The following is a 22,177-nucleotide window of genomic DNA, read 5'->3' as shown; positions in this document are numbered from 1 at the left end:
GACCAGGCTGGTCTCGAACTCACAGAGATCCGCCTGCCTCTGCCTCCCGAGTGCTGGGATTAAAGGCGTGCGCCACCATCGCCCGGCCCCAATCACACCTTTGGACATTGCACTGGGAACCAAGCCTTCAATTCAGGTGCCTTTTCCATCCAAAGGATGAGAGTCATTTCCTCGGGGATTTCTGCTGCAGCCGCTCTTGTTGTGATTTTATTGTGCGGTACTGCAGATGGAAACCCCGGGCCTTGTGCATGCTAAGCAAATGCTCTCTTTGAGCTATATCTCCATTCCTCTCCATTTTGTTTTTATTTATTAAAAAACAAGCAAACAAACAAAAAACCAGGGGCTGGAGAGATGGCTCAGTATTTAAGAGCACTGGTTGCTCTTCCAGAGGACAGGGGTTCAATTCCCAGCACCCACATGGCAGCTCACATCTGTCTGTAACTCCAGTTCCAGGGAATCCAACACTCTTAGACAGACATGCAGGCAAAACACCAATGCACATAAAATAAAAATAAATCATAAAGGGTAAACACATATCTAAACAAACAAACAAACCCAGGATGAAGAATTTGTAAAACTGACCAGCGATCTCCCAAAAGCCAGAATTCAACCCCAAATCTCTCCAGTTCTAAAACTTTCCCTCTACTTGGAGTTGCCTTCTAGAGTGAGAAACCGGGAAGCTCCACCCAGTGGCCATCTTCATCCTGGCAGGAAGCACCGCTGCAGGTTACTGGCATGAAGGGGCTTCAAATGAGAAGATTTTGCTCTGGGTCCTGCCTGGTCTAGTCTAGCTGGTGACAAAAGCGTGTTTACGAGAGACAGGAAAAGATCATGCCAGCCCCTGTGAGTGCAAAGGAAGGAGTTCCAAGTCAGGCAGCCCCAGACACTGAAACAGCTGAGAGCTGAGTGACAGGCTAGGAACAGCACTAGACAGCGTGCAGACAGCTGGACTTCTCTGGTGATTCTGCTACCTGGATCCTGTGGGATGTCGGGCAAGGCTCCTGGCCCAGCATACCTAAAGGAAGGAGGGTTCCCAAGGAGCGAACAACTCCCTGCTCAGTTCCATGCTGTCTAGGATGTCCCTGGAATCCTGGAGGAAAAGATGTGTCAAAGAAGACCTTGACGAAGGTAGAGGAGGTGGTGGCTCAGGGTAAGGGGAAAATCTCCCAAGTTGCAAAAGATCGTTTGGCACAATCTCCCATAAAGAGCATTTGCAAGTTCTCTTTGGGTCTCTGACTGTCTCAGAGGGACATAACCTTAGCTAGAGGCTGGAGCTACCGAACCCTGACTTTTGGGGTTCAGGGGGCTTATCTCTGCCCTTGTCTCCATCCTAGGCTGTGTCTTCTTGCATTGTCAGGTGGTCCAGCAGCAAGCAATTCCTAGAGGACAGAGCTGTGGAAGTAAAGGCATTCGACCCACATCTAGAGCTCCTCAGACCCACTGGAGACTATGTGGTTCCCCTTCTTTCCTAATCCCTGTTTGCTCCCCCATCCTCCTTCTAGGGCCCTGGGGATGTGTACAAGCCAGTGAACAGCAGACAGTGTGGGTCTGTATGTCAGAGTCTCGGTGTAAGTCCTCCTCAGGTCATTGCAGCCTTGGACACAATCAAGGACCCTAGTGACAACACACTGTACCTAACAACTCCTCCTGGGACCTGAGACCTCCAGATTCCAGAGCTCTTCCCAAGTCAGGGGTCAGCCATGCTTTCTAGAAAGGGAGAGACGGTATTTCAGGCTCTGTGGGCCACACGGCTTTGCTGCAACCCTGCAGTGCTGCCTGCAGACAGAGCACTTAGGAGCATGGATATCTGTGCCCCAGATGAACTCAGCTGTGGACATTAAGCCTGGACATTTTCATGTATCACAAAATATTCTCCTTTGATTCCCCCCTCCAACCCTTCAAACATGTAGAAACAGCTCCTAGCTCGTGAGCTGTATGAAAACAAGAAGCAGTTACTGTTAACTGGCTCGCGGGTGACTTACAGCTCATGCAGCCAATCTTAGAGGGGCCCAGCCCCTCACAGCTCATGGCTTCTCCTGCCAGGCAGTTTTTCTCATCTCCCAGGAGGATGACAGCCTTATGCTACCCCCACAGTAGCCCTACCATTCTGGCTTCACCTGCTCTTCGGCAGTCGCTGGACTAGAAGGGACTGTAGAGAAACTGCCTCTCCTCCACCAACCCAGCATCAAATACGAGGCATTCCCTTCTGGCTACAAACAAGGCCCAGTATATTTCCACCCATTTTCTCCGCCAGTTCTGTTCATCTGGGCTTTACCAAGGTACCTAAGCCTCTACCAGCTGGGGCAAGTTTCATCGCTCCTTTTCCACTGGATTCTCAATCCTGGTGTTGCCAGAGTTCCAGGGCTCTTCTTTAAAGGGAGACGTCATATATGAGAAAGGCTTCAAGGAGGCCAGCCAGAGGGGAAGTTCTGGGGAAGAGGGGTTGTAAGCTGGGCTGGAGGCAGGGTGAGGATAGGGATCAAAGAGGAATGGCAGAGAAGTGGACAGGTGAGTGGGCTGCTGGCAGGTGACCATAGAGGGTCAGCCTCTGCTCACGGGGCCACCATATGGAGGGAGGGACAATTCTCAGGAACGGAAGGGTGCTGTGAGCAGGTATCCTTCCTGACGTGGAGAACACAATGCAGATGGCTTGACGTAAACTCAGTGTGCTTGGTGCACGGTCAGGTCCTTCCAGCGCTTGGGAGGTAGATGTCAGAAGGATGACGAGCTGCTGGTTATTCTCAGCTACACGGTGAGTTTGAGGCCAGCCTGGGATACACGCCACCAACCCCAAGCAAGAGCCTGTAGCATGAATTCTAATCAGTCTAATAATAAAAACTCAGAGCTGGGCGGTGGTGGCGCACGCCTTTAATCCCAGCACTCGGGAGGCAGAGGCAGGCAGATCTCTGTGAGTTCGAGGCCAGCCTGGTCTACAAGAGCTAGTTCCAGGTCAGGCACCAAAGCCACAGAGAAACCCTGTCTTGAAAATAAAAAATAATAATAAAATAAAAAATTAAAAAAAAATAAAAACTCAGCTACTGGGGGAGGGGATGGAAGCAGCAGAGCGGCAGCCACTAGAGTTCTTACCTCTACCAATGCTCAGACAAAGGAGCCATCCTGCCCCTACAGATCCTCAGACGGCATCTCAGACTGAATCCTCAGACTGCCTCCGAGCTCCTGTCTCCTCCCACCTTATATTCCTCTCTCAGTCCAGCCATATCCCTCCTGTCTGCACTTCCCTAGTGCTGGGATTAAAGGCCTGGGATCCCAAGTGCTGGGACCACCTTTGTGTGGCCTTGAACTCACAGAGATCTGTCTGCCCCCATCTCCAGAGTGCTGGAATTAAAGGTGTGTGCCACCACTGCCTGGCCTCTATGGCTAACTAGTGGCTAGCTCCACTCTATGATCTTCAGGCGAGCTTTATTTGTTATAGCACAAACGAAATATCACAAGAGCCTTAGCTCCCAGCTCTTCCTTCTAACTCAGCCCCATGAGCTCTGTTCCTTTTTCTATTCACTTGACAAACATCAATTCCCGTAAGGACCAGTCACTCCCAGGGCAGGAAGAGGAACAGTACCCTGGCCCAGTGAATGGTAGAGGAGAGAATACGCATCTGCATGAACACAAACATGCATGAAGAACTCCACTCCAGGCTGGAATGCTGAGGGCCAGGGAGAGGCAGGGGACAGGGGACCATGGGCAAAAGTGTTGAGAAGCAACTGAACAAAGACATGTTGGGGTAGGACAGGCTGTCCAACATGGGGTGACTGTGAGAAGAGGTGCAACACGGTATGGGGGTGGCAGACAAAGGTGAGGACCACCAGTGTGTTTTCCGGGGAGGGGCTGTTGACAAGTGAGCCGTGTCCCACAGCCTCCTATGACCTTACCCAGGTTAATTCCTATTGGAGATAGTGGCTTTACCCCAAATTAGTGACAGATGGCAAAGGTCAGAGGGAGGTCCTAATTGCATTGCTCCCCTTGCTGTTGCTGGGAGGCCCTACTAGAACTGCATAGCATTTGCAAACTGTGCATGGTGGCATGGCGTGTGTGTAACCCTAGAACTCAGGGTAGAGGCAGAAGGATCCGAAGAGCCAGGCTAGCCTGTGCTACACGAAAGCCTGCCTCCAAATAAACAAATCAATAAATAAAGTTTAAAAATAACGAATAATGGGCTGGAGAGATGGCTCCGTGGTTAAGAGCATTGCCTGCTCTTCCAAAGGTCCTGAGTTCAATTCCCAGCAACCACATGGTGGCTCACAACCATCTGTAATGAGGTCTGCAGGAAGAATACTGTATACATAATAAACAAATAAATATTAAAAAAAAAGAAAAAAAATAACGAATAATGTCATTTGCTAATCAATATCTATCTGAAAGTCTATCTCTCTCTCTCTTTTAACAGAAACCCACACAGGAATGGCTACCCCCTCACCATGAATCTGTCAAATTCTCAGAAGTGAGAAAAATGGCAAGCCCTTAAGGTTTTCATTCCCTTCCCTGTCCAGGGTACACTGTCTGAGCATGCAAGCCTTTGAGCCTGAACAACGAAACTATTCATCTTCCATGGAGCCAACAGAGAGGAAGCCACTTCCTGTTCTCTCCCTTTCCTGGCCAGGCCAGGACATGGCTTTCCATCCCAGGCTGGGAGAATGGCGTTGATAAAGGCCCATTGTGACAGTCTCACAAACCCAGAGGCCATTAAGGGGCTAAGAAGCCACTTAACAGCTCTTGAACATTTGTGGAAAGAATCACTCTGCGGAAGTGGCCGCAGAGAGAGGCCCCAAAGTTGCCACTAGGAAGCACCTCTGCCACCCACGATAGGGAAGCTGACAGCAAAGCCAGTAGGGGACCAGCCTGCCTGCCACATCACAGGCTGACCTGAGGCAGAAGGGACCCAGGCACAACCAACAGGCAACTTTACAACTCAGGGCTCCCGGACACCTGGAGATGAAACCCAATCTCCTGCCAAATGCAGGAAACACAAGGGTCCTTGAAAGGGCCTGAGGGAGAGGAGCCTCCTGCCTCCTCCTCCCAAGGGTGTCCAAAGTAATAAATGGCAGGAAAAGAGGAAGGCTGTAGCGTGGATGCTGGTCTGGAACTTATTAGGAATCAGGCTTTTTGCTGCAGTCTTCAGTGTGCCTGAGTCAGGCACCCCATCATTCGCAGGCCTCTCGGTCTCTCAAGCAAATGGACAGGCAAGAGGGGAGAGGAGGTCTGGGATCGCAAGGGACACCCAGGTGACCAGCGAGATGGAAACTTTAGTGTCAGGTTTGAGGGCCAGGAACCCATAACATCTGTGTTCCTTGGGAGGTAAGAGACCAGATTCTGCATAGGCCTAGGGAAGGGTGTATGAAGAGTAGTGTTGGGAGATGCCATCCTTTAGCTCCACCCCAAATCTGTCCAACTGTTCAGCCTGGTCCGGTGGGAGAGGAATTGGAGGGTCCAGGTCAGACAGGAACTTGAGTCTTCCTAAGGGCCTGTCTGTAAGGTCAGGAGGTAGAAGGGAAGCGGTTCCCACCTTGTTCCTAGAAACACGAGGCGGGTGGTTGGTAGTGTTCACCTCTCGGTCCTACATCAGCTCTCTCCACGACCTGAATGCATGCATTTGGTAACCTCGGATGTCAAGGCACTGCCAATCCCACGAGTGAAAGCGAAGCAAAATAACCCACTGCTTCAAGCCACCTGATGTCTAGATGTGGGCGTGGCTGTGGGCATCTGATACCAACTGCATCCATCCTGGGGAGCAGCGTCCAGAGTTGTGGGCAGAGCAACCCTGTTTGTAGTAATACTAAAATACAGAAGACAACTAACCTCTTGCCCGTCTCACCTCCTACAAATTCATCTCATGACAAACTCACCCGAGGTTTGGTAGCAAGGCTCGCTTCAGAATGGGGTGGGACCCAACACACACCACTAGGCATTTTCTGTCTTGCTCGATATTCCTTCCCATCTGGTGATATAAACGTGCACACGCAAGCAACTGTTGGGACACTCTGTTCTGATCCTCTTGCTCGCTCGCACAAATTGAAAACAAACCCCGAAGGCAGCTGGAAGGTCTGGGTGTCATTTATTGACAGCAGCTTACATTGTGTTTTCTTCCCTTGATTGCTTCCTTCGGAGCACTGGCCCCACAACCCTTGGGAAGGAAGGGCAATCTTTTAGAGGGAGCAGGAAGGCAGATGCACATGTCCTTGGCAGGTGTGCTCAGCCCCGCAGGATGCAATCCTTCAAGCTGCAATCCCATTGGGCATTGGAGAGGACCAATGTAGGGAGTGGAAAGGAAGTCTTCAGCAGGACTCACATCTCAGTCCAGGCCTCTTGTGCTACTCCAAGTCCATCCCGGTGTTTGGGCTCTGACAGGGGCAGCACAACTAGGCCCACCCACCTTGCTGGGCGGATTCCTCGCTCCAAGCCCTGTTCGCACACACCTGCTTCCACTAGTCACAGTCAGAGGGAATGGGCCTTATGGTTAAGATAGACCACTTCCTCTGGCCTTCCCCAGCTGTGTCCGTGCAGGTTCAAATGGCTGGAAAAACTGAGGGCTTGCCTTTCTGGTTCAACTGTGTGTGCCAACGTCCTCAGATCTTCAATATACAACAGGATGGAGGCTCTAGGTCTACCCAAGCCGCCAGCTGTGCGCCTATCCATCACACACTGCTCTGCCTGTCTTCTGCCAACTGTCAGCGCCTACGGTGGGAGGCCGGCAGGCTCCAAAGGCGCAAAGCCGGTCTGCATAAGCGCTTGGCAATTCTGTATATGAAAGTGGATAAAAAAGCGGAACAACAAAAGTTTCATTTGGTAATTACAGATCTGAAGTGATTCTGCTTTTATTTCCTTCACGTTAAGCCAATCATGGAATTTCACAGTGATTTCTGGGGTGGGGCAGAAGGAAAGTGTGTTCAGAATGATGGAGGCCATGGCCTGGTTGGCCTGAGAAGGTGCAAGCAGGGGGCCTCACTGGGGAAGCTGGAGTAGCACCGACTGCCCCGCTGGCAGGTAGGTGATGTTCCGAGAGCGAGAGAGCTGGTAAGCAATGTCCTCAGCTGCTTCCAGCTTCCGCAGCTCAATCAGGCCATCGCCTGCCGTGGCCAGGGAGTTGGCGATCAGCTCGGCTGCCTTGGAGTCGCCCTCAGCAGAGATGATGGCTGCCTTCTTCTGCTGCTCAGCCTGTAAGAGAGGGGTAGAGGGCCCGGGATTACAGGATAGCATTGTGTGTCAGGCACCCTCAGAGTCCTCAAGGCACTCTGGAAGAATCCTTCCCTTGTGATGGAGTCAATACTGTCCACCCGGCCCTTCTCTTTCCCTTTAGGCCCACTTGTCATTGTAGGACACACTTCGCTTAGCTGTACAGACGTGGTCATTCCTACTTTGATGCAAAGCCATGGAAAATAGAAAAGGGAAGTTGGAATCAATCCTCAGGCCCATCTTTCCCTCTGATGCCAGGTCAAAATGACTTCCACCAGCCAGAACATCCAGGTGTAGTGACTAACTGTAATCTAGCAGCGTTAAGGTGGTAGGGACAGACTGGAGGACCAAGCTTGAGGTCAGCCTGCTTTACATAGGCCATTTTAAGCCAGCCAGGGTTGCAGAAAAAAAACCAAAACCAAAACCACCCTAGCAGAGTTGGGCTGAGTTGCAGCTCAGCGACACAGCACTCTCCCAGCCTATGCAAAGCCCTGGGGTTGACCCCTAGCGCTGCAAATGAACTAAGCACCCAGAAGAGCTCCACAGCACAGTGTGCTCCCGTGAGTCACCTTGAAGTCACCTGTGGAAAACACTGACTTCTCAACCGGCACCCAAAGATGACCTTGGCTCACTGTACCAATACCAACAGAATGACATCTATCAGGATATATGACTTTCAGAGTGTGGGAGGGGAATTTGTCCTTAAGACACCGAGATCAACAGTCTTCCTTCCTGTCCTCCGTATTGGTGCTGGACAGAATCCAGCACACAGCACACGCTAGTGAAGCACCCTTCACCAAGCTAACACCCAATTCAAAATGTTAAGCTAACTGTTCAACAAATGTTTCCTATGTATCCAACATCACCAGGTGGTGCTACACCTGACAGGCTCTGGAATCACAGTAGACACAAAGTAAAGCACATTCCTGCCCACTCAGGGTTTACGATTCCTATAACTGAGTCCCTCTTCTCGAGTTTAAGAATTAAACATCCTTAGATTAGGAAAACTAGCCGTGGGGAGAGACAGGGAGCAAACAGCCTTTACATACACCAGGAAGAACAGGATACTGGGATACTGCGCAAACACATTGTGTTCTACTCCTCTCTCAAACATCTGGATGGATTCAGCCACAGAACCCCCCAGGAACCGATAGCACATCTGGCATGTTTGATCTTCTCTGCTGTCAGTTTCACTATGTAACCACGGTGTAAAAGTAATTCCTCAATGAAACTGCAAAGAGTCCAGGAGTAACATTTTTTATGTGTAGGAGAGGGTTTTTGATCTTGGGTGAACAGGAAAAGAGTGACCCTTCCGTGATTTAGAAGCATAACCCCATATCCCTGATGGCCCTCAAAGCCTCTGGAACTGATTGTGGGAGTAAGGTTCCTCAACTTTCTGGTTATCCAGACAGATGACAGATGACGAATTTCTAGGCCACCCAGCAGATGGGGAAGCCGAGCACAGGAGAAGGGGAAAACTGCTCCCGCCATCTGGTTGAACACTCACCTTTTCCACCACAAATCTGGCCCTCTCCGCTTCCTGCTGAGCCACCTGTTTGGCTTCCACTGCTTCTGTGAACTCCTTCCCGAAGGTCAGATGTGTCTATGGGGAGAAAGTGAGTACAAGCTGAAGCAGTAATTGCTTAGACAGCATTGCTCGGAGGCCTCCCTGGCCACTCGAAGAAAGAGGCCAGGAATGGCTCTAGCAAGCAGCTGGAGGCACAGGGAGATGCTCTTCCATCTTGATCCCTCATTCACACCTCTATATTCTTAACTGCTCAAATTGTGCCTACACAGAATTTTGTCACACTCACTGTGGGCACCTGGGGCTTTTGATGGGGCCCATGGACACCAGAAGGATCTACTCAATCAATCACTTCCCTAGAGGAGACTTGTGGGTTCCAAGACCCCCATGAATGACTATTGCACTTCCAACATCTTTTGATGCCCTGTTCCAAGACTTGGGTGGGGGGAAGCAGAAGGAAAACTGAGCCCCTGAGAGCACAGGCTCCAGCTGGTTCCCAGGGACGCGAGAGCCTGATGCTCTCTGCTTATGGATTAACCAGTCCACTTCCTTCTCACAGCACGTCCACTCCTCGACAGGAAGACAGAAACCGGTGGTGTGCAAATAATGGCAACCCCAACACACTAGGTCTGGTAAAGGTTTTAAAGGAAGAGCAGGTAAAGCCATTGGCCAGGGTGACAGCTTAGGTCAGACAATCTACAGACCTTCCTCATCACATAAATAGCTGGGACATTTGGCTGACGTGACTGTCTCTAAAGACAGTACAGAACAGGACCAGAACTCGATGCTCCTAAGGGCTAGCCTAGAGCAAGACACTGCACCCAACTTTCTTTTGAAAAAAGAAGGCACAGGGCTGGAGAGATGGCTCAGAGGTTAAGAGCATTGCCTGCTCTTCCAAACGTCCTGAGTTCAATTCCCAGCAACCACATGGTGGCTCACAACCATCTGTAATGGGGTCTGGTGCCCTCTTCTGGCCTGCAGGCATATGCACAGACAGAATATTGTATAATAAATAAATAAATAAATAAATAAATAAATAAATAAATAAAAGAAGGCACAGGGGCTGGAGAGATTGCACCAGGAGCATGTGCTGCTCTTGTAGAGGACCCAGGTTTGTTAACACCCACACAGTGACTCTCAACATCTGTAACTCCAGCTATGGGGCATTTGATGCATATTGTAGTACACCTACATACATGCAGATGAAACACAAACACAGTAAAAGATAAATAAATCTAGGGGGAAAACCCGAAAAAGGGCACAACATGAAGAAAGGCATTGGTTTAGATACCAGATGCAGTTTGCTTCACTTCCTCCTCCACTCCCAAGCTCTGCTTTTTAAAATACAAGCGCCCTCAAAGTTTAGCAGAGAAAATCCCGGCCCCAAAGCTTTCAGAATTGTTCTCATTATACCCTTAAGTCTTTTGGTTTGTTTCTGTTTTTTTGCTTTTTTTTTTTTTGAGACAGACCCTTTCTCTGTAGCCCAGGTGGGCCAGAACTCATGGCAAGACAGGGTTGGGATTACAGGCATGGGCGAATTTTTCCAACTAAGTCTTATACTGCAGCTGCTCAACTCTTCTGTACTCTTGTTCAAACTCTGGATATGGAAATACAATCCTAAGAATCGAAAAACTAAATGTGTAATTAAAGAATAAAATTTCTCTCTGAGAGGGCCAGCTGAGGGCAGCAAATTCCCCAGGAAATCTAATTTTCTCCTCGCACCTCTTAGCAGTGGTTTCTTGTGGTCAGCCCACATTTCCCCAGGATGGAGTATGTGGTCAGAGTCTAGAAAGATGCCAAGTTTCTCTTAGGTTTTTACTCCATGCGATCTCACAGCCAAGGTCGTGTTAACAGTGGCAGAGCCTGGGGTACAGTGGGCAGAGCCCAAGGCTGCAGCCTGGCAGGTTGCCAGTAGAGGGAGCCACATGCCCTTCTCTTCGGAGAGGGAAGAGAGGCCATGCCTGGGGGGATCAGAGCTTGTCCAGAGAACGGCTGTTTGAACAGCTGCACAGATGCTGAAGAGAAGCCCAGCCTTTCCCAGGCCAGCCACAGAACAGGAAGCACTCTGCCTTGCTACACGAACAAATCACTCCAAGACTGTTCCCAGAGATTCTAGAAACACAACCCCTTCCCTTCACCTCGGTCTGAAACACTATATTGCCCATATTGCTTCCTGTCCAAGTTATAACACCCAACATCACATTAATATGGAGAATATAAAGTCTCAAGAGGTCAGCATATACCTCAGAGAGGTCTCCTGCCCCTTGAAACGAGGCCTGGAGGACAGCCACTCACTTGCGCTCCGTCACCTTTCACCAGGGGTTCCCAGGCCCCCTTAACTAAGCTCTGGTCCTCAGTGTTGAGGAATCCTGGAGCCAGGCTGGGTCTACTGTAGAGAGGAAGACTCAGCCTCTCCCAGACCTGTCAATCTTTCCCTGTGCCCGATGAGGCCATCAGGAATCACTTTCTAGGGAGCCTGGGAAATAGTTCAGAGGTTAGGGATCATTCAGAGCTATCAGAGGTTATAAGAAAGCGTGTGTGGCAGATGGAGCATAAAGAATGCTCAGTAAAAAACAGACCAAGGCCATGGCCTCCGGCACCTGTAGGTTTTCACGCCCCACAACCAGTTAAGTGGACATCAGACCTAACCCTGTGTGCCCAGAAACAAAGCCTGTCACCTAAGCAAGAGGAGCCCCTCCCCCCAGTCTCCCCAAGGATCTTACCAAGGACACATCATCCAGAATGAGCCCAAATGTTGCTGCTCTCTCTGTGAGGTCATCGCTCACCTGCCGGGAGACCAGCTCTCGCTGGGTGATCAATTCTCCAGCATCAAAGCGAGCCTGTCCCCAAGGGAATACAAACAGAGCACAGGTCAGGTTACCAGGAAGGAGAAGACAGCTGCGCCCACCCACCGCCACCTGGCCAGCTCTAGGCTGTGCTCTGGGCATGGGGAGAGAGAGGGTCCTGTTCACTCACCACCACCGACTTGAGGATCTCTGTAGTGATGGAAGGCAGCACCCGCTCATCATAGTCCTCGCCAATGCTGGTGTAGATACGAGGGAGCTGGCTGGCCACCGGCCGGAAGAGGATACGTAGTGTGATGTTGACGTTCTGCAAATCTTAAGAGTGGGGAACACATGGGAGTTAAACACAAAACCACAGGTGACTTCCCTATGCCCTTCCTACCCTAAGTCCACTCCAAACCATACACAGAATGTCGGTTAGAGCAGAGAGGAGAGGGGCGGCTCCGTCTGTTCTGCAGCAGAGAGCCCAGAAGAGCGCTTGGCACCGCAGACTCAGGAACTGCGGATGGGGATGCACCGGCTTCAGTACACCCTGAGTGCCCTCTGATGAGAGCAGTTCACACGGTGTGACTGAAGAGTGTTTGGGACTGTGAACACCTTAAGACAAAACACAAGCTAACACCCAGAATTCTAGAGTGAGCCTTTCCAAGGGCTAGTGTGTGCAAGTCAGGCCTCAGGCCTGGGAGACTTGGACCTGGGACCAACATCCGGAGCCCACTGACCTGGGCCGAGGTACCACTCTGACGGTTACTAATGGTGCAGCCCGATGACGCCTTAGCCAAACTGAGAGTACTAGTCTGTGAGAACGGGCAGAAAGCACAAACGGTGGGGGAAACTGGAGGGGAAATCAGTGGGAAGAACACCTTAACATATACAGCAGACCAAGGCTAGGGGACCACACTCCGTCAGGGCCCACCTCCTGCCACCTGAGAGAAGGGGGCAGATCGCACTACAGTGCACCAATGTGCAAGGAATTCTGATAAAGTCTAAACAAAGGTAGTCGAGCCCCTGGCAGGGTGAATTCAAAAGGCTCCCCATCCACACACCCAGAGACAGCCCCTACTGTTCCCTGGCAGGTCAGGCCTGGGCGGAGCTAAAACATAGCCACACTGCATAAGTAACCAACACCAAGGGCCGCCCACGAATAGAGTCCTGACCCAGCTACTGAGAGGGTGGGGAATTCACAAATATACACAGCCTGACCTCGGGAGTCGGCCGCCCGATTTTAACAAGTGCAGGCACACACTGCACCCTTAGCACATCCGTGCAACAACACAGAAGGGGTCCAAAGGCGGAATTTAGGAGGATTTTAAATCGAACCTAGTCTTCCCCATTACCCCATCTCATTTCACTTTCTTTGCCGTGGGCAAGCCAGACCCAGCACACTGCAAAGGAGCAGGGCAGACTCCCCCTCCTCTCTCCTCACTTCTCACTCTTCAGGTTCTCCAGCCAAGAGTCAGTACAGGGAGACCGGGCAGCTCTGTGCTCCATGCACCCTTGGCCATCTTCTCTTACGATTCCAGCTGCTTATTTTCACACCTGCCTTGAGGACCGAAGTCCCAATAGTTCTCTTTTTAGTCACCCCTGAACTCCAGCCTTCAAGCCAGCACCAAGCTTGGCACAGCACTAGAAGCAAGCATCTGCTGGGAACAGCCCTGAGGGCACCCAGTGCTCAGCGCACCCAGCCCACAGGATCCTTCTTCCCAAGAGTGTGATTTGCTGCCTGCGCCGTGACTGGGAGGGGTACAGTAAGGGCGCACCACCATTTCAGGCTCTCACTAGATATCCAGTGGGTATCTCAGCGCAGGGCTGCGTGGACCGACCAGTGAGAGAGCAATCGGAGGTCTGCCCCGCTGGAGCAGACACCGTGGAAAGCAAGGCAAAGGGAAAGTCATCAGTCACAGGGGTTTGGACAGTCACTCTGGGGAGCAAGAGCTGATGGGAAGGGTCAACCGCGGCAGGAAAACACAGGTGCCAAAAGCTGATGGGAAAGGGTCAACCACAGCAGAAAAAAAAAAAAAAAATCAGATTTCCTCAAAGTTAGAACAGCATGTAAATATTTTTCCTAAGACTTATTTTACTTTATGAGTATGATGTTTTATCTGCATGTGCATGTAAGTATGAACACCATGTGCATGCTTGTTGGCTCCCCTGGATCTGGGGTCACCACATGGGTACTGGGAATTGAACCCAGGCTCTTTGTAAGAACAACAAGTGCTCCTAACCACCAAGCCACGTCTCCAGTCCCCAGTATCAAACTTTTAGGTTAACCCTTTATATGTGTCTCTGAATTTATCCTGCTGCCTGTGTTTACCTTAAATATATATTTCGGTCTACAAATCCACACACACCTCTCCAGGACAATCACATTACGAGTTCTCTACAATCATTTTTTAATTAAATTTTTTACTTACTTATTTTACGTGCATGTGTATGTGTGTGTGCAGCACAGTACACACGCGGAGTCAGAAGACAGCTTGCAGGACTCAGTTCTCTACTTCCACAGCGTGGTTTTTGGAGATCAAACGCAGGCTTGGTGCCAGGAGCTTTAACTCACTGACTCAATTCACCAGCCTGGAACTCTTTTTTTTTAAAGCTAACCTTTAACATTTATTTATTTCCCTATGTATTATGTGTACGGGGGTATGGGCATATGCCAGGGTGTGTGTGAAGAGGTCAAAGGACAGATGGCAGGAATCAGTTCTCTTCTCTTACATATCGGACCTGGGAATTGAACTCAGGTTGTCAGGCTTGGCAGTGAGCATCTCTCTAGTCCTTAAATTAACCTTTCAAGTTAGCATTCAGAGTAACAGATTTTATTATGGCATTTTCTTTCCTTCTATTACTTCTGAAACAGGAACTCAAATATCAGAGCTTAGCCATAGATGACCTTGAACTTCTGATCCTTTGCTACGGAGTGCTGGGGTTACAGGCAAACACCACTACCCCGTTTATGTAGTGCTGGTCTGAATTCAGGGACTCAAGCACGCTAGGCCAGCATTCTACCAACTGAGCTCTATCCCAGACACACATCATGGTACTTCCATACGTGAATCATTATACTTTGGTGTGTTCTCTTCCAATGCCCCAAGTACTCCTGCCTGCTCCCATACTAGAAATTCTTTTTTAAGACAGGATCTCTCTACATAGCCTTGCCTGACTTAGAACTCACTCTGTAGACCAGGCTGGCCTAAAGTCAGAGATCCAGCTGCCTCTGCCTCCTGAGTGCTAAGATTAAAGGTGTGAACCACTATGCCTGGTCTCCCCACACAGGAAATTTCTTTGTTTCATTTTTTTGTTTGATTTTTAGAGAGAGGGTTTCTCTGTATAGCCTTGGCTATCCTGAAACTCAAGAGATTTAGCGGCCTCTGCCTCCCCAGTGCTGGGATTAAAGTTGTGCGCCACTGCACCTGGCACAGATATTCTTAACCTCTTGCATCTGGGTAACCCACCGATGTTTCTGGGATGAACAGAACGGCACAGCACACCTCCACATCTCCTCTATCAGCTACATGCAAGACTCACCTTTGCTACCAGTGATGACTGGTACATTCCGTGGGCGCGAGCGACAGTCAAAGATAATTGGTTTCTGTACCCAAGGGATGAGAAAGTGAGTCCCTTCCCCTACCACGACATCCTGTACTCCACGGAATCGGTCAAAGATGACAGCTCTGTGCCCAGCATCCACTAGGAAGAAATAATGACAGGTCAGAAAAACCCTGTCACTCTAGCAGGAAGGATTCTACCTTTGCAAGATCCTTGCTTCTTTAAAATTTGCAAAACTTATTTACTTATTTATTTTGTTTTTCGAGACAGGGTTTCTCTGTAGCTTTGGTGCCTGTCCCGGAACTAGCTCTTGTAGACCAGGCTGGCCTTGAACTCCCAGAGATCCGCCTGCCTCTGCCTCCCGAGTGCTGGGATTAAAGGCGTGTGCCACGACCGCCCGGCTTAAATTTATTTATTTTGTGTATGTGTGCACGTGCATGCCATGATGCTCACGTGGAGGTCAGAGGACAAACAACTGCAGTGGTCAGTGCTCTCCTTCCACCAAGTGGGGCCTGATAACCTGAGTTTTCAGGCTTGGCGGCAAGTGTCTAGCCACTGAGACATCTTGCCAATCCTTTTTTTTTGGGGGGGGGGGTCCACATGCACGTCATGACACATGCGTGGTCGTCAGAAGACAGTTTTGTGGAGCCTGTCTGGTTCTTCTGCCTTAGCACAGGATAAAAGTCCCTCAGGTCCCTCAGGTGCCGGGCATGCTTTCATCCACTAAGTCATCTCAATGCCCCTTTCTCCCTTTGAATTAACATCTGAATCACTTAGAGACCTGTCTCTTTCTCTTGTTTCCTTTCCCGCTGTCCTCTTGAGCAATCGCTTTCTGCCCTGTAGGTCTCCCCAGGTACTCCGAGGCTGCTCCTTAGCACCCCTTCCCCTTTAAAGAACTGGCCACCGAGTTTCTGATTAACCATCCTACCCCACCCCCAACTCCCACCAGCACAATGCCGGGAACTGCCTCCCTAGAGTTCTATAACTCAAGAGATTCTCACTAGATGGCATGCATATATGAGCTCCAATTTAATCAGCTGTTCCCAGAAGCAGGGTCCTCGCTATGGGAATCCTGAAATGTCGACGTTCCCACTGTTTTTTTGTTTTTTTTTTTTGGTTTTTCGAGACAGGGTTTCTCTGTGGCTTTGGAGCCTGTCCTGGCACTAGCTCTGTAGACCAGGCTGGTCTCGAACTCACTGAGATCCGCCTGCCTCTGCCTCCCGAGTGCTGGGATTAAAGGCGTGCGCCACCGTCGCCCGGTTGGGTCCCACTGTTTTGTCCTTTCTTTTGGAGATAAGGTCTCAAGATAAAGCTCAGATCAGCCTGGAACTCCCAATTCTGTCTCACACCTCCCTGCCAGTGCTGGCAGCGTGGGGGGGGGGGGAGGGATAAGGGGGGGTGTCAGCTCCGTGGGATTTTTTGTTTGTTTTTTCAAGATAGGCTCACTAAGTAGCTCAGGCTGTCCTGGAATTCACTATGTAGACCAGGCTGGTCTCAAACTCAGTCAGAGATCTACCTGCCTCTGCCTCCAGAGTGCTGGGATTAAAAGCAAACACCACTATGGCTAGCTTGCCCAGAATCTAATAGCTGTCCCGTGGACTCAGCGTGAAATTTAAAAATGGTCCATTGTACAGGTGAAGCTACATGAGGTGTGCCACACGAGCCCCAGATCTCTCTCTCTCGCTCTCCCTCTCTTCTTTGACTTTTTGAGACAGGGTCTCACTGTGTAGCCAGGTGGGCGTGGAACTCAAGACGCTCACACCTCAGCCTTACAAGAACTGGGGTTACAGGAGTATGCCACCAGACCCTGGCTGAAGTAGCTACTTTTTCTCTTTTCCTATTTGAATTGAGAATTGGTCTAAAAACTTTCACTCTGAAAGTAATACTTATCAAAAAGTCATAGAGTCAGGAGTGAGAGGTTCAGGAGTTCAAAGCCAAACTGGGCTACAGGAGACACTGTCTTAAAAAACAAGCCAGCAGGATGCGGCTCTGAGCTGCTCAAAGCCACTGCATTTGAGCTGGGTATAGAGGTGCACACCTTTAATTCTAGGGCTCAGAGGGCAGAGACATGTGCATCTCTGTGAGTTCTAGACCACCCTGATCTACATAGTGTCCTAGGACAGCCAGAGCTACACGGCTAAGATTTTCTCTCTCTCAAAAGCAAAAACAAAAAAAAAAAACAAAAAACAAAAAAAAAACCCAAAAAAACAAAAAAAACCCCCAAAAAAAACACCAAACAAAAGCCATACAGGAAGTGTATGAAATCTGCGGCCGTTCTGAAAGAATATCAAAGTTGGAGGGAACCCTAAGAGAAAAACTAGTCAGTCCCACTGTCTGACCAACACGAAAGCAGTGAACCAGGAGGAAGGGCTTGCCTATAAGGCCATCAAAGACGGTCAAAGCAAACCTAGCTCCAGCCCTGGGGCACTATGAAATGCCCAGCAGTACATCCCAGTAATTATTTTCTTTGCAACTAGCTGAGCAAAACCTTTCTCAGGACAAGGTCTCTCAAATTGAGAGATTTTTATTGTTGTTTTTTGTTTTTTTGGAGACAGGGTTTCTCTGTGGCTTTTTGGAGCCTGTCCTGGAACTAGCTCTGTAGACCAGGCTGGTCTCGAATTCACAGAGATCCGCCTGCCTCTGCCTCCCGAGTGCTGGGATTAAAGGCGTGTGCCACCATCGCCCGGCCTAAATTGAGAGGTTTTGTCAAGTTATTTCACCCATGTGCAGAAGAGAACCAATGAGATCGTGCTGCTTTGCAGAGGCATCTGGGTAATAGACATCCCTTCAGACTGCAAATCACTGAAAACATCAACCAGCAACAGGACAGAAGGGGTCAAAGATGTTAGACAAAGGTTCTCAGTCATCAGCCCCCAACCTGTGGGCCTTGAGCCCTTTCAGGAGGTCAAACGACCTTTCCACAGGGGTCACCTAAAACCACTGGAAAACAGATATTTACATATTCTGTTACATATCAAATGTAAATAAAGGTGACACTATTAAGTAGCAAAATTACAGTTATGAAGTAGCAACGAAAATTACTTTATGGTTGGGGGGTCAGCACAACATGAGGAACTGTATTCAAGGGTGGCAGCGTTAGGAAGGTTGAGAACCACTGCCTAGGTGAAGACAGGGCCTCTGCTAACACACAGCCATAGTACGTGGGATAAGCCCCCTTCACTGCACACACCTTTGGACAGCTGCTAGCGTCAGGGATGCCGAGTGGGCTACGCAGGTCAACAGAAATCATCCAGAAAAAACCACCCTCCCTCAGGGCCTCACCATTATACAAGGCGGAGTTCACCACGCCTCCTGCCACTGCTAAAGCCAGGCCGAACTTTCCGATGGACTCAAACACTTTGGCAGCCATGATTCCTTCTGTTGCACCCACTCACACCTAAACAAGGGGTAAAAACAACAAACAACTTGACAGGAAATCCTCAGGGAAAACCCTCTCCGATACAAGAGGTCTTCATGTATCCACTCCTGTGAGCGCTAACCCACTCACTGAACACCCCGTAACAACACTGGACATCTTGCAAAATGTAGCCTCACGTTTGCTTCTGCAGGTGTTTTTCCTAGAAAAGTCTAGGGCACCTGGCTCATCATAGGAACGATGCTTCGTACCCACAGAGAACTTAGTACCACAGAAAACCACGCTCCCCTTCCCTAGCTGAACAGGCCACAAGAGTGTGTGTGTGTGGTGTGGTTGATTCTGTGCAATTTGGGTTTGGAAAAAACAACTCAAATCTTGTACTACAAGGATCATGCCAAAAACGAAGAGGATAAAGCCTGTTAACATTGAAGTTAGGCAGTCTCCAACGGTTTTATTCAACCTTCCGTTCCTTTATGAAAATTATTACCGGTGAGGTGCACAGAGAGGTTAAGTAGTAGAACCAGGGTTAGAATGAGGAGCTCGAATTCTAGAAGGCATCGTAAAACTCCTCCCCATACCGGTTAATAGGAAAGCCAGAGCTGGCAGGGGTGCAGTGAGGCAGAGCAGTGACGGGCTGGAGGTGGGGCTGCGGCGGGGTGGGAGAGAGCTCAGAGCAGACAGACCAGAAACCACTCAGCCTTGAACTTTTTAATGCCCCGCCCCTGTGTCGCCCTCTTCAAATCCTCCCTCCCTTTTCCAGACCTCAACAGCGAGTCTATCCCGTTTCTCTACGCACATCTATCCCCGCCGATGACACTGAGACACCAGTCCCTTCTATTTCTACTGGCTTCTGGACTTTTCCTTTTCCTGTCCCTTCCCCTTGCACAACCCCTGGTTTGCTTTGGATTCCACCTTTTTCCCCTTCTCCACTAGGCGTATCCACACATGCATCCCACGCCCCCACTGCACGCAGGAGAGCAAAGGAGGGCTACAGAGACTTACAAACAGAGGCCTGCACCACCCCTACCACGCTCACCTGCCTCCACTCTGACCTCCACATGAATTCCCCAGCCTCGTGAACTGCGCGTGCGGCAGGCAGCGCCTCCCTTTCTCCCGCCCTCTTCAAGATCCGTCCTTTCAATTGGTGGAGGCGAGTACAATGCATTCTGGGAAGCGTAGTTTACTAACTTCCGTGGGCCCGGTGGCTTTACTGAGTTCAACTACAACTCCCAAAAGGTTATGCAGCAGCGGGCCCGAGCAGGAAACCTTCTTTTGTTTGGTGGTCACTGATGGGATGTTGCCGTAAAGCCTTTCGGGGACGGTAGTTCCTAGGTAATAAGTGCACGTGCCTAGTTAGTTACGCGCTGCTTGCTAGTAGAGGAGCAGCGGGGGCTGTTTCAGAAAGCAGCTGGGCTTCCACTTGGTGGCAGAAGTAACTGGGTGGTGAAGGGGATGCATGGGCCTTTTGAAAAGGGTGAGGTAGAAAAAAAAAGAGACTCATTCATGTCTTGCACTCCAGCAAAAGGGCTTGATCAGAGTCTAAGTCTTCTGGGCACTTGTTTTTGGTTTGTTTGTTTGCTTGTTTTTTGTTGTTGTTGTTTTAGTTGTGTTTGTGTACCTTTTCTCAAGTTTACCTGTTGTCAACAAGCGTTTGCTATTTTTCTCCCTGTGCTCCACTTTTCTCTCTCCTGCTACTTTGTAAATACAAAGATTCCCTCTTACTTGAGTAAGTATAACCCACGTCTGCGCTCCAGTTTCGTCAGTTGAGCAAATAGTGACTTTTATAACATCCCTCTCCACGATATGATAAAATCTAAAGTGAAGTACTGAGGTTATTTCTCGTGGACATGTTGCTCTGTAAATGCACAACTCTTCAGGGAATGCGTGCATATACACACAAAGACATGAAATGAGTGTGCACGCCTTTAATCCCAGCACTCGGGAGGAAGAGGCAGACCGAGATTTCCAAGAGTTCGAGACCAGCCTGATCTATTTTAGCAAGTTCCAGGACAGTCAGTACTCTGTAGAGAAACCCTGTCTCGAAAAGACAAGAGAAGAGAAGAGAAAAGAGATACAAGGAGGAAGAAAGACTGCTGGAAGGTGGGAGAAAGGCATAGGGAGGGTAGTAAGCAGTGAATATAAGCGAAGTACTTCAAATTAATAAAAAATAAACTTTGTCAGAAAAAAATGTGAATGATGCTATATAACCCAAATGAGGATGACTCACTATGCGAAGACCCTGAAATGGACTAAATAAAAATGCTGCAGGATGCTGGGATCCCCGCGGCTGCAGTGGCAGAAACGCTGTAGGTCCCCAAGCGGACACGAGGAGAGACAGACAGATGGGCACACCATGAGACCACGCTGCAGGTCTCCGCCATGCAGAGTGAGGTTGGATATTTATTAAGTGGGTTATGGAAGGGAAGAAAAGGAGGAGAAAGGGGGGGTGTTGTTCTTTTTAAAAAATGCAGGCAAGATCCCCAGCGGCAGTAGGCAGCAGAAATGCTGTAGGTCCCAAATGGTGGCAGCAGGCCATGTGGTGGCAGGCAGCGGGCTCTGGGAGCAGCCAGTCCCAAGCAGAAATGGCTGCTGGTCTCAGAGCAGCTGCCCGAGCGGTGGTGGTGGGGTGGCGGGCCACGTGGCGGCAGACAGTGGGCCCCAGGCAGAGACGGCTGCTGGTCCCCGAGCAATGGCTGGTTCCAGGCAGGGAGACACATGGCGGGTGGGCAGAAGACAGAAACATGGATAGAAAAGACATGCAGGGTGAGGTTGAATGTTCATTCAGGGGGTTATGGAGGAGAGGGAGAGAGAGAGAGAGAAGAGGAGAAAGAGACAGAGAAGGGGGGAAGCAGAAAAGTGGAGAGAGGCAGAAGCGAAGCTACCTCTCCGAGAGGAAGATGGAAAAGAGAGAGCTCAGGCAGGAAGCTGAAGATCAGCCTGCCTCAGCGGATGGGGAGGGGGAATGGGCGTGGCTTGTCCCTGAAAGGGACAGGAAAGCACAAGGGGGGGGGGCAAGACTTTTCTCTTAAAGAGAAAGAACAGATCATTACAGACCCTTCTCTCCTAATGAACCACTGAATAAATGAACCATGGGCTTGCATTTTAGTGTTTCAAAGTCTGTGGGATTCGCCAAGGAAGGGAAGGGTCTTGCTGGTGAAGCTGCTGAGGCTGGTCGTGTGCCCCAGGTGCAGAACACGTTCCTATCATGTGCTAGGTCTTCAGTTCAAACCTCAGCACTTAAAAAGGGGGGGGGCTTATAAAAATAGTCAAAATGGGGGAGGGCTGAAGAGACGGCTTGGTGATTAGGATCACAGGGTTGCTCTTCCAGAGGACCGGAGCCTGGTTCCTAGCACACAGCAAGTGGCCCTCAACTTCTTGTTACTCCAGTTCCAGGGGGTGCAATGCCTTCTTCTGGCCTGTAGGGGGCATTATCAGTATATATACACACACACCCCACACAGACACATACATATACCAATAAAACTTTTTAAAAATCCGGAACATATTGAAAATTTATATTTGCTTAAAGATATTTGGCAGTACACCTATTCAATAAACCCTTATTGAGCACTTACTAAAAACAAATGCCTTTTAAGCCCCATTTTTATGTCTCCATTTGGAAATAGCAAAATGGAGTTTTTTAAAAAAAAATTACATTTATGGGACTGGAGAGATGGCTCAGGGGTTAGGAGCATTGGTTGTCTTTTTTTTTTTTTTTTGGTTTTTCGAGACAGGGTTTCT

The 22,177-nt window shown here is 49.7% G+C and overlaps 1 protein-coding gene across 2 annotated transcripts; it reads right to left on the bottom strand.

The window, feature by feature from the left end:
- Positions 1-6,050: 6,050 nt before the first annotated feature.
- On the bottom strand, positions 6,051-19,531 carry Phb (prohibitin). 2 transcript variants are annotated; one of them, XM_005350623.2, is made up of 7 exons: positions 19,473-19,531; positions 18,343-18,457; positions 15,040-15,201; positions 11,687-11,829; positions 11,434-11,550; positions 8,693-8,788; positions 6,051-7,167 (listed from the first exon to the last, which is right to left on the bottom strand). In XM_005350623.2, exons 2-7 carry the CDS (start codon positions 18,428-18,430, stop codon positions 6,955-6,957), a joined length of 819 nt encoding a protein of 272 aa, XP_005350680.1. In that variant the 5' UTR covers positions 18,431-18,457; positions 19,473-19,531; the 3' UTR covers positions 6,051-6,954. The 2 variants fall into 2 exon arrangements, with proteins under 2 accessions (XP_005350680.1, XP_026636629.1); XM_026780828.1 differs by having other exon boundaries at positions 19,439-19,508.
- Positions 19,532-22,177: the final 2,646 nt, after the last annotated feature.

This window comes from Microtus ochrogaster, chromosome 7 (assembly GCF_000317375.1).
Source record: "Microtus ochrogaster isolate Prairie Vole_2 chromosome 7, MicOch1.0, whole genome shotgun sequence".
NCBI lineage: Eukaryota > Metazoa > Chordata > Mammalia > Rodentia > Cricetidae > Microtus > Microtus ochrogaster.
This window is presented reverse-complemented; position numbering and strand designations above follow the sequence as displayed.